The following is a 12,897-nucleotide window of genomic DNA, read 5'->3' as shown; positions in this document are numbered from 1 at the left end:
ATTAGATTTCAACTCTTATAGAGTCATAGACCACATTGTAATAAATATCCTTATTACTTCCAAGTACCGGTCCTTTCTTCTTCCTTCACTTTCTTTCGATTTCGTATCCTACAGTCTTTTAAAGACATTACATAATTTTACTGTTCTCCCTATTTTCTTCCATTTTCTGTTTAATGATTTGACAAGGATGTAAATTTGTTGTGTATGTTCTATTCTGCTGCTCATATTCCCTTTTTATCCTTGTATTTTCTCCTTAATTTTTCGTGTCTGTTCAGAATATATTTATAGGCGTGCCACTTCCGTATCTTTGTTGCATATAATACTACTTCGGGTTTTGATATCGTTTTTATAACTCTGCCCTTGTATAGGCCCTACCGACGTTTATCAAGATCAGATTATACGTATTGGTGTTTAGTATTTAGGCCGAGTTTGCTGAACAGGAATGAATATCCACCCACTGAAGGTGAAAGGTGTGGCAGTAGTAAGAATGTTTGCTGTTACGAACATGAGACATCCATTTTAGGAGTCGGGTTGTGTGGCTCAGACGGTAGAGGCGCTGGCCTTCTGACCCCAACTTCGCAGGTTCGATCCTGGCTCAGTCCGGTGGTATTTTGAAGGTGCTCAGCTACGTCAGCCTGGTGTCTGTAGATTTACTGCCACGTAAAATAACTCCTGCGGGACAAAATTCTGGCACATCGGCGTCTCCGAAAACTGTCAACAAGTAGTAGATTTAACACAATTACAGTAGAATCCCGCTTAACCGAAACCCTGCTGAACCGAAATGCTCTGGCAAAATTGTATTTTAATATTTTGTTTTTACCCTCTCGTCCTTTGCTGTCGATATTAGTAACTCTTGCAATAGGTGCTGAGAGCTACTAGGTGAACACCATTTTTATATTATGACTTATGCCAGAATGCACGTGTAGCATAAAACGAAACGGTTTCTTACCCTCTAGTTCGTTCTGTGATACATTTTTTCTTGAACAAGCAACAATTATTATTATTATTATTATTATTATTATTATTATTATTATTATTATTATTATTATTATCATTATCATTATTATTATTATTATGCAGACGACTCCGACCTTGACATTAGCAGTTCTGAGAATCGAGTTACATTAGACGATGGATTTAATGCATTGGAGGTAAGACTGATTTCAAATTTTTATTAAAATACAGTACCACACGTTTTAATTACAGTACTGTAATAACATTACTGTATACCGTATTCATTTCAGTAGAAACAAAAACGTTTAATTTTTTCAGATTGCTTTGCGCTATGTTGAACAAAGCGATGAACCTACACCAGCTGATGTATTGTTGATTAAACGGTGGCGCGACATAGCTGCACCAATTCAGAAGAAAGTCAGTGATTTTATAGAATGAGTGACATTATGTAAACATTTTAATGTTAATATACAGTATGCACCTTTGCTTAACAAAGTTTATGCATTTAACTTCCGAAAGTATGTAACATGTGTCATCCGAAAACATGCGTCAACCGAAGTGGCTCCGCCCCCTTTATTTCGGATGTACATTGTTACTACAATTTTAGAAGTGAAGCCGAAATGAAAAAGTAATCAAATCAGGAATCAACACACTAATACTGTTCGAATTAACAAGTAAGATATCGAGGGATAGACCTGGTAAGGGAAGGCTAGATACTTCAACTTCAGAGATGATGCCTGCGAACTTAAGGATAACGGAGAAGCGTAGGTCGTTAGTAGTGGTTGCAGTGCTTAAACTGAAAGGCATAACCGTCTTTTGATTTTTTTAAATTGTTTCTGGTCTTATATCTAATAGTTAACGCTTCTGGCGTCCCTTCTTTGTTAAGCGTAAAATGTACTGTATTTCTCTTCTCAAAAAGTATCCCATATACTGTAATTTGTCTAACATTATCATGGACTGCTAGCGTTGTTAGTTAGATCTCGTAAGACCAAATGTCAATAAAGCAGTTACAATTCCTTTCAATGTATCTAAATAAATCATTTTATGACTATTGAATTAGGTAACATATGAATTTTTGTTTTGCAGAAACGAGAAGAAGTTGCCGAAATTATATCAAGCTTCGGCGATGCATCAGTGGCTCCCTCAAAGGCAAATGTTAAATCAGCCGTTAATAAGGACGAAATCTTCAATGGCGCTCCATCTCTTCCTCAGGCCGATGTCACCGATAAGTAAGTAATTTATCTTACGTTTTTTTATATTATATTATTTTTGTGTTTATCGCTTCTTACATGTGCGGATTTTCAGGAATCCACTATAATTAAAGTTTGTTACTGGATGTTATATGGAAACATTGAATGCAGTGGACACTCGTTTCTTATAAGTTGCATATTAACTGTTTGATACGACTCCAGAGTAACCTAAAGTCATTCTTAATGTGCAGTATATTACTTTGTGAATTGTTTAGAAAACTCTGCCCCATAAATTAATATTTTCTTGAAATATCTGTTAAACTTTTTTTGTTTCGCTTGGGATGTGCAACATTTTTTAAAAAATAGCTTATTTAATTTTATTGCTTCATTTTCATTGTTGACATTGCCTGTCCATTATACACAGGAAACCAGACATTTACTGCCTTACGTGAATGTATGGCTACTTTTTGTTTTGTTGCTGAATACAGTATATGCATGGAAAAAAAAGATCATTTTGAGTTTACCATTGTAACTGTGCTCGAGTCAGGAAAATGCTACTGTGCTCAGGTCTCCCAAGTGACGAAATGCGCAAGTAATCACTGTCATCCAGGTAATGTTTTTATCACCTCTATCATCCACGTCCCGTGTTTGGGACGTGTTTCAACAGGAGCATTCGAATAGAATCCTTCTCACCACCTACAGTCGCATCATTCCCATCTGTAAACTTCAGCCGCACCAGATCTGACACCGAAGTGTAAGCCATATTTTCAGTCAGAATTCAGACATCGTGTTCATTTGGCACATTATCGTTGCTGGCGATGTTCGGGGCTGCTGAACGTAATACTCTATTACAATAAGTTGTACGTAGATAAATATGTCCGAGCTGAGGTTTAGACACGTGTTCCAATACGCTTCGGAGATGGATAAGTTTGTGAAGTTGAGGTATTTTTTTTAACCCGGGAGAGTATGTCTTGACCTGAGGGACACTTCATGCTCTAAATGCAAATCAGCGTGCCTTCAAACATACAACAGGTGAGTAAGAGCTGTCTATTAATGTTTCGCACTTGCCTGTTAGATATACCATATCTGAGTAAACGTACAAAGTGCCAAATCAATATCCTTTAGCAAAGTGATTAACGGAAATGAATCCGTGTACAAGCAAATGCCACAAGATGAAGATGATGATGATGAGGATGATGATGATGTACAGTGCGTATCTCAAATGTCAAAGATGGTGTCGCATATCGCGACAACGTAATATGTTAGTCGTTACCCTTCAATTTCCAAAGATAGCAGGATTTGATCCCCGTAATAAGTATCGATTAATACAAAATTCTTAAAATTAAATATTGAAGGAAGGATAAGTTATTCGATCAAATAGGACAATTATTTATCGCACGTGTCCTTTTTACCTGCCAAATCACGCACAATGTCCAAGTAATAATTCTATAATTATTTTATTTAAAGAAGAGGTGCTGCCAGGTTGTTTTTTTTGCTTGTAGTGGCCCTTGCCTCGTTGCACAGCATCACACTCACCAGTAGCGGAGTACCGGCTGTTAAGAGCCTACATTCAAAGCTTCATGTTAATGATTTTTACGGGCGTTAAATCTGGACGATAGCTTCAATTTCAAGGTTCAGTAATCTCCTGAAATATGCACATCACCTTTCGTCAAAATCGAAGAGGACAAGTTTATGACTGTTCCTCGTTAGTGAAGTGTGTTAACGTGCGTGTTAGCTACAGATATTAAATCATGATTTTGGTTTGATTAGACGTACCTGTGCTACTATGTTCAAAACCAAGGTATTGAATATCGCCATAGAAGGCCTGCATTAATAGCGCTTAACTGCGAGAAATCTCGGAATGTAGATGTACTACCCCGTTAAAGAGCCCTTTTCAGAACAGGGCTCCTGGCTCTGATGTCTCTCAACACTGATCACGATTTAAGGCGTTGTTAACAAGTACGTACGCTTCCCGGTGCTTTCACGGGCGTGTTCACACGCATTAAGAGATGTGTGATCACTTGTAATACTTCAGTAAATTAGAAGCAGCTTGAACCGTGGTTTTACATGAGTGTTGATTCTGTTATCATAGACACGAGATCTGTTTCTACGTGGAATTCGAACCGCATTCTATACGTTACATTTCATTTCAAAACACCCGGGTGTATTTGTTGGAAGTCGAACCACGGCCGCCTTAGGCTGTCGTAAATTAACCTTTTAAAAATCACTAACAAAACTAACGAACGTTAATACACATTTTCTCGTAGATTTCTACCAATACTGAAGAATCTTAATCTGCAGAGTTAATTTCTGCTCATGCACTATGAAACCAAAAGTGTCCGGACAACTCACCGACCGCGCTCTGTGTGACGCCCATCTATGTATTCGAGCATATGTAAGTGGAGGCACAGTGCGCCAACATCATAGACGTGTTTTCTCTCAGAATGATTCAACAAAAAAATTGAGTTCGAACGGGTCATGATTGTAGGGGCCCACAAGTTCGGGGATTCGTTAGTGATTTCGTGGGAGTTACGTACGCACAGGCCCGCTGTTAGCGATGTTTTTGTGGAGACGTTGAGGAAGCATTGAACGTAATTGTCGCTCGGGTAACTGATAGGGACCGCCGAACTTTAAATCGTGCTGTACGAACCAGCCGTCAGACATCATTGTCAGGTATTGTAGAGGATTTACGTTGCAGGTCAGGGATAGAGGTCAGTGACAGAACGATCCGTCAAAAGGTGATAGAACTCAGTTTTCACGGTCGTACTGGTGCTCTGAAGCCGCTGATCACATGCGCGATATCGTTTAGAGGGAGCAAACAACGCCGTTATCATATTGTGCAGGTGTGTTAGGTTTTATGGAGTAATGAGTCACAATTTATGTTGTAGCACTCAGGTGGGCATGTGTGGACCCGGCGGTTGCCTGGCGGATGGCATACATGGTGTATGGGAACTATACGGACAAAAAAATCTCGGTTGCTCTTCGTGTTATGTTAAGAATGATGGTGCAGTCGGATTGGCGGAGGTGTTTTTTTTTTTTTTTTTCGAGAGACAGGTTACGTTATTACTTCCGGGCGCGCGATTCAAATTGACGAACTTACCGTATTTGCTATGCCAGAGATCCAGCCTGTTGCTGTACATTGGAGGAGGGTATGGAAGGGAAGGGAGGGGAAGTGGGAGACAGAGGTAATGCTCGGTGCGTATGCAAACGTTTCTTGTTCGTTCTGCATAGTCGCTTCCCAGCCCCAGTAGGTAGTGTACAGTTTGTTCTGCACAAATTTACTATTGATTATTGTAATCAAACCATTGGGCGTATTGTTTCCTTCGTTCAGTATTTCATTCCATTTACAATGTTGTGAGTGAAGAAATACACAATCGTGGAGCGGCAGCGTTGCGTCTTCGAGCATGTTAAATAATAAAGAACGTTACTGCGACCAACAGGCGAGAAGCGAAACGATCTGGTGCATTCCTTGACTGACAAGTGTGTCTTAATTACAGTGTGTTCTTGTACTGTGTATGCAGTTACTGTGAATATTGCCTGTGAAAGACTAGGACAATTCTGTGAGAGTCGAACGGGGAAACCTCTGCATACGCGTGGAGCATTATCTCTGTCTCCCTCATACACCTCACTTTCCCTCCCTCCCTCCACTTTTCTTCCCTGATGCACGGCAGCAGCTTGTGCTCTGGCATAGCAAATACGGCGGGTTCGTCAATTTGAATCGCGCGCCCGTAATAAAACGTTACCCCATTTTCTCGGAAAGAAAAAATCCGTCAATCCGATTGCACCATCGTTTTTAACATAAGACGAATAGCATCCTTGATTCTTATTTTTGTCGGTATATTTTTATACACCCTGTATACCCGCGTGAGTTGTGGCAACAGTGACATTCGGAGGTGGTGATGAGATGGTAATTTTTTTTTCTGGTTTTGTCTCGGACCATAAGTTCTGGTCGATAGCACAATGAATGCAAGTTTTTATGAAAACATTTTAGACAATAGCATGCTTTCCGCAATGTAGCAGCAGTTTGAAATAAGAACTTTTTTGTATCGGCACGACAATGCTCCTGTCCACTAGTCAAGGGCCATTGTATCGTGGTTCGAAGAAAATCAGGTGGATGTGCGGGACTGGCCTGCTCAAAACCCCGACTTGAATCCCTTCGAACATCCTTGGGATTAACTAGAGCGTCGATTGCGTGCCAGTCAATTTTCCATCTAACCTGGCAGCAACTATTCATGATGCTTGAGGAAGAATGGAACCAAATTCCACTTTCAGTGAATCCGAACTTAGTGGAAAGCCTTCCGCGAAGATTAAACGCTATAATAGCAGCCAAAGGAGGTCCTACACAATATTAGTTACATGGCTGGCGTCTTTTGAATCAACAGCAAGGAATGACCGGAGACTTTTGACCACATATTGTATTTCTTTAAATATTTAAATCTGTCGTACGGAAAATCGTCCAATATATAGTAGTTTTGTTAGCAATTGAGAAATGGTGTTTAACTTGACTTGGAAGTTTAACACAGGGTATATCAAAATCTTGAGAATGCCTAGCCTGTATAGTTCGGTGTTTATACCATCTGTTTCTCTCGGTAATTCCTTGTGATCTGTAAGGAAGGTCTTTACGAATCTTCCATACTGATTTGTCAGTGTGTTGTAAAGCTCATCTGACAAGTTGCCACAAACATACCCAAGTATGTTTTCTCTAAACTGACCTCAATATCCATGTGCATTAAGAAGTTGTTACACGACAATGGCAATAGAGATAAGAACATACAGATATTGCACTTTTAATGGTGATCGCCACGTCCTTACATTGGTTGTCAACATTTCTGTTAGGAATTTAAATAAAACTCTGTCAAAACACTTCCCTATGTTTGCCACGTTATCAGTGTTTGTGCTATTTATAAGCATACATAAGGTGATGGCGATTGTTATTTGAATGGACAAACAAAAGGGATTAACTGCCTAGGTAGAGGTTTGACCCCTCAAAGAATAAGTTTGTAATTGAAGGAAAGGGACAGGCTATCAAAGATGTGAATGAGTGATATTAGACTGAGTGAAAATATGCAATTACCATTTTATTCTAGTTGCTTTACGTTGCACCGACACAGATAGATCTTTTAGCGACGATGGAACAGGAAAGGGCTAGGAGTGGGAAGGAAGCGGCCGTGGCCTTAATTAAGCGACACAGATAGGTCTTATGGCGACGATGGTACAGGAAAGGGCTAGGAGTGGGAAGGAAGCGGCCGTGGCCTTAATTAAGGTACAGCCCCAGCATTTGCCTGGAGTGAAAATGGGAAACCACAGAAAACCATTTTCAGGGCTGCCGACAGTGGGGTTCGAAACCTACTGGCTATATTATTATTATTATTATTATTATTATTATTATTATTATTATTATTATTGCCCGGTTTCGTGCCTAACTGGTTAGCATGCTGACCTTTGGTCCGAAGGGTCCCGGGTTCTATTCCAGCCGGGTTGGAGATTGTAAACTTGATTAGTTATTTCCACTGACTCTGAGACTGGGTGTTTATGCAATCTTCAACTTCAGATATCTCCCGATCCTCTTCAACTCGAAAGACCTGGACCAGGCCTCTCCGGAGGCCACATGTTATTATTATTATTATTATTATTATTATTATTATTATTATTATTATTATTATTATTATTATTATTATTGAATTTCCATAGCTTTAGTCATCCTAGCGTGGCAACTTCCACGACATTTACTGTTCACGAGAAGATTTTAGGCTTTGTTTTTTCTTAACGCCGCGCCGACACTCAATTTTTCGGCGACTGCGGAATGGGAAAAGGCTAGATTGGAAATGATTGTAGCCTTAATTCCAACCTCAACACTTCCCTTTTGTGAGAATGGGTAAATAACAGTTAAGCCATCTTCAGAGCTGCCGATGATGGGGTTCGAAGTCATTCTGCTGAATGCAAGCCCACAGTCACACAACCCGCACTGTGCAACCAACTCGCTGGAATTTAAACCACAAGTCCTCTGAGTGACAGGTTCAAACATAGTCACTGAACTATGTGCGACTTGAGTAAAGTTTCAGACGTTGCCGGAATTCTCATTTAACTGCGACAATGTTCGACATCCTCACTGGGAATTAATAAATTCCTTACATCAAATTCATTTCAGGTCATGTATTTCTTTACACTCATATTGCAGCCCTCTTGGTGGCCACGATCATTAATGCGTCAAGTGTTTATGGTCTGCCACCATGGTTAGCCGGTTCGAGTCCCGTTGGTCGAAAAAATGTTCCCCATTTGAATGTGGGACGGCAGGGTAGGAGAAGTAGTGGTATACAATTTCTAATCACTAGATTGCATGCCAAAAGCCTGGATTCAATTCCAAATCTCTCCGCGGTGTTCATATCGAGTGAGAGCATATGACGCTGTTGATGGTGATTCGTCCGTCGGATGGGGTTAAGTTCCCTGCTATCATATATCACGTAATTCATTTCATCGCATTAACTCCTCTGATGAGGTTGACGTCAGGAAGGGCATCTGGTCGTTAAAAACGCAATGTAGATTCTCCTCACTCCATACTCGACCAGCAGAGGAACGGGATAGATGGTATAATCATTCATATTATTAGGAATGACACGTCCCACAGCAATCGTGCACAAGCTATACAGTTCTTTAATGGTAATTGCAAGTGCGGCCAGTATCCAGTATTCGGGGGATAGGTTTCGAACCCCACTGTCGGCAGCCCTGAAAATGGTTTTCCGTGATTTCCCATTTTCACTCCAGGCAAATGCTGGGGCTGTACCTTAATTAAGGCCACGGCCGCTTCCTTCCCACTCCTAGCCTTTTCCTGTCCCATCGTCGCCATAAGACCTATCTGTGTCGCTGCGACGTAAGGCAACTAGCAAATAATAATAATAATAATAATAATAATAATAATAATAATAATAATAATAATAATAATAATAATAATAATTGTACCGGGTGGTACACCTCCACGCCGCTAATTCAAATATTGCGCCAGTGGAAACTCCTCTACAGGAGAAAGCCTGAACTTTAACAAACTGAATTAACTCAACGGTTTTTCGGAAGATGTCACTACTGTAAATTTGGTAATTTTGAGGTGTTCTGAACTGTGTCTATTCTGATTTGTGTTTGTTTGCTCCGTATCAAGAAATTTGGACATTCTCTAGCAGATGTGTCTACCAAAACTTTGATAACGCACTCTGGTGTAAAGGAATGAACTTTCTTGAAGAAATTTAGCATTCATAAGTTTTGGTTTTACTAAATTTTGTTCTGTGGTTTGGGGGTTGGCAACAGTTATCCTTCTTTCCGCCTGTTTTGAATTTAACCAATAACTAATTTTTGTAATTAATTTCTGACCAATAGTGTCTTGATGTGTAACTTTTAGCGACCCAATAAAATGGGGGGGGGGGGGGTCACTCATTCTTGAAAGGTCTCGAATTCTCCACGAGGGTATAAAAACTGCTGATTTTCTTGTCTCGGTGCCACTTCAGTAACATCTTTCTTAGTGTGTGGATATGTAGCAGGGGACGGGAAGCGCCTTTTTCTCCAAGCAGCAGTTCATCTACAAGGTAATGGCCTGTTAACATCTTCATTTCTTGCTAGCTCAGCAGTTTAACTCTCGGGGAGGGTTCGAAACCTTTAGTATGTAACCTACCCTTTTAAAATGTAAATTCTTTTCTGTCTATCTACAAATTACAAATCTGTAAAGCGGGCATAGAGAGTGCTTCTCCCTCTCGAACTCCCCTTCATTTTGAATTTGAGGTGACTATGTTTTCGTAACCGTTTTTCTCTTCCTTCTTAAAGTCTTAAACTTATTTGCCGACTAGTCACCTCCATAGATTGGGATTAGCCCCTGTATCATCGGCCTAGCGCCACATAGGTTTTTTGACAAAACTTGGTGTAGGAGTGCAAGCTATCGCCTCCATTCATTTTGTATATTTTGGGCCATTTTTCTTAACCTGTTTGTTTTCTTCATGCGAAGGCCCCGTAGGTTGGGTATTAATTACCCCTGTTTCCTTGTGAGCCTTAAGGGCAGATAGAAATGAAGTTTGTTGTAGCCTTTGATAGGCTTGTAAAATCGAGAGCGGGACAGCTCTTTATAGTGTTGTGGTAATAGTGCCTTAGAGAGTCTTGAGATGTAAAATTGGGAGCTAATGCTCCATGTAATTAAGGGTGTTCTGCCCTTTGGTATCTTGTTATTGTGAGCTGAGAGCTCAGAAATTATTTTTGGGGCTCGAAGCCCGGATCTTGTAATAACCCCCTAAATCTTGTGATTTCTTTGTATCTAATTTTGGCTTGTTGTTGACTTGTTAAGTTTACAAATTCTATGTCATCATTGTTAAGTTTTGAAAATATAACCTTTGTTAAAGTTTTAAATTAACTTTAATTTTGTAGTTGAGACCTATTCCCGCCTGCACCTTCTTTCACCTCTAACTACCACGGATAACTCCGTAATCATAATAATAATAATAATAATAATAATAATAATAATAATAATAATAATAATAATAATAATAATAATAATAATAATAATAATAATAATAATAATAATAATAATAATTAATAATAATAATAATAATAATCACATTTCATTTTCCATATCTAACTAAATTAGAAAAGGAATGTTTTTTGCCTTACGTTGCACCGACACAGATAGGTCTTATGGTGACGGTGGGAACGAAGCGGCCGTGGCCTTAATTAAGGTAGCCCCAACATTTGCCTGGTGTGAAAACGGGAAACCACGGAAAACCATCTTCAGGGCTGCCGACAGTGGAGTTCGAACCCACTGTCTCCTGGATGCGAGCTCACAGCTGCGCGAATATGTATTTATGTAATTCACAAGCAAGCTTAATATTCCATTATGCTCATTGCTCTTTGCCTCACAGAAATACAGTTGCCAGAATGTTGTATTAAGCATGAAACTATTCATTTAATTCATTATTCGCTTCACTCTGTCTTGAGGATGGTTGTCTAATTGTACTTCCTCTTAAAACAGTAATCACCACCGTCACTCGATATTTGCAGTATATGCTTAATTTTTATTTATTATTGTGTGCGTATTGTAATCGTGCTAATGTGCTCTGGAATGCTTAAATTTTTTGAAAAAAAATTCTGTTTCATCAGTCATTCTGTGTGTTGTATCATTTGCTGATAATTATAATTGAACCCCCCCACGCGACAAAACTCCAGAAATAATACATATTTGTGTATATGTTTTACGTTACGAATTCATTTTGTTGCTTGAATCCTATCCCCTACTAACGGTTTGTCTCCCTTCTATTCACTGAACACCAGCTGGCTGTATTCAAGTCAGCGTTGAGAAGGGAGTGGATGTTTAATGTTCAAAAATCTGCGAGTAGATGGAGACGGTGAGGGGCTCGTTTAAATTGCTCGCTCTCATCAGAAATACGTGTCTTGTAAGTTTTCCTAACTTCGTGGATTAATCGTATCCTAATTCAATATACCCTTTTTTGTTCATATAAATCCAAAGAACACTGGTTTCGTATTATTATAGACTGGTCATGGTTGTAAGTAGTGCGGAGGACATTGATTTGATTCCTGTTAGTTCGTGATTTATATACTGGCTGTACTCAAATAAGAAGCAGCTTACTCTTGTTTCCGTACTGGCTATGTAGTTCCTCTGTGATTATCAATCTTAAATTTGTCTTAATTAACTCTCTAATGGAATGGGCTGTACTCGAGATATTCTTTTCACGTGACATGTGTTGCTGGTTGTGAATCGGTGAGCACGTGTATTGTCTCGCCGTAGAATAAATTCGGTGGTGTATCAGCGTTACTTGAAACTGTTCTTATGATGGAATTTGATCAGCTTCGGGACATGGGCCGCACAGTGTAAGTACTCCGCTTTTTATAAAGAATTGATATATTTCTACATTATCTGTCTTCTGTTATCTGCGTATTATTTTAACGTGGGTATGTTTTTGGGCTGGAGGTCTGTCTTAGAATATTATCATGGGCAGTTTTGCGTCGACAATTTTCCGTCTCTCTCTCTCGCTCACACACACACACACACACACTTCACGTGCCACGTAGAAACATAACAGTATTAATCGTGCTATAGTGTGCTATAAAGTTATCCTTATCAAGCTTCGTGGGATGTCGACTCTCATTTTTGATGTCAATTTCCGACCATTAATCTTCTAATTGCCTGGTTTATGACACATAAAGTGCGGCAATTTAGTTGGTTATTCTGTAGACCTTTTTATTCGGTTGGCTTTATTGGTAGCAAAAGATGAATTATCTGCAGCAGGAATTTAATTTTGTGTTGTGTTCATTCTCCAAATGTCGCCCCCTTGTCCTTCTATTCCTAAGATAGTTTGTTCAGTCCCGGCTGGAGTCGGCATTGTTTGAGTAGTTTGAAAAGGTGTAACTTCGTGTATCTTCCGGCGGCACGTTAAATAAAGGATTACCGGGCGAGTTGGCCGTGCGCGTAGAGGCGCGCGGCTGTGAGCTTGCATCCGGGAGATAGTAGGTTCGAATCCCACTATCGGCAGCCCTGAAGATGGTTTTCCGTGGTTTCCCATTTTCACACCAGGCAAATGCTGGGGCTGTACCTTAATTAAGGCCACGGCCGATTCCTTCCAACTCCTAGGCCTTTCCTATCCCATCGTCGCCATAAGACCTATCTGTGTCGGTGCGACGTAAAGCCGCTAGCAAAAAAAAAAAAATAAAGGATTCCTGCGGGATAACATTCCAACAATAAAACCAACATCCAAGTTATCCGGTTTTC

At 39.8% G+C, this 12,897-nt stretch overlaps 1 protein-coding gene across 2 annotated transcripts in view; it reads left to right on the top strand.

Moving 5' to 3' along the window:
* The window catches only part of LOC136871693 (SUN domain-containing ossification factor), a 338,199-nt gene that overhangs the window by 48,423 nt on the left and 276,879 nt on the right, over window positions 1–12,897 (top strand). The window contains exon 3 of one of the 2 annotated variants that reach the window (XM_067145204.2): window positions 2,041–2,183. In XM_067145204.2, coding sequence (XP_067001305.2) covers window positions 2,041–2,183 — 143 coding nt within the window. Of the gene's footprint in view, window positions 1–2,040; window positions 2,184–12,897 lie in introns of those variants that run through there. The other variant, XM_067145207.2, reaches the window with a different exon arrangement.

This window comes from Anabrus simplex, chromosome 4 (assembly GCF_040414725.1).
Source record: "Anabrus simplex isolate iqAnaSimp1 chromosome 4, ASM4041472v1, whole genome shotgun sequence".
Taxonomy (NCBI): Eukaryota; Metazoa; Arthropoda; class Insecta; order Orthoptera; family Tettigoniidae; genus Anabrus; species Anabrus simplex.
The sequence above is the reverse complement of the archived record's forward strand: the minus strand, read 5'-3'. Positions and strand labels throughout refer to the sequence as shown.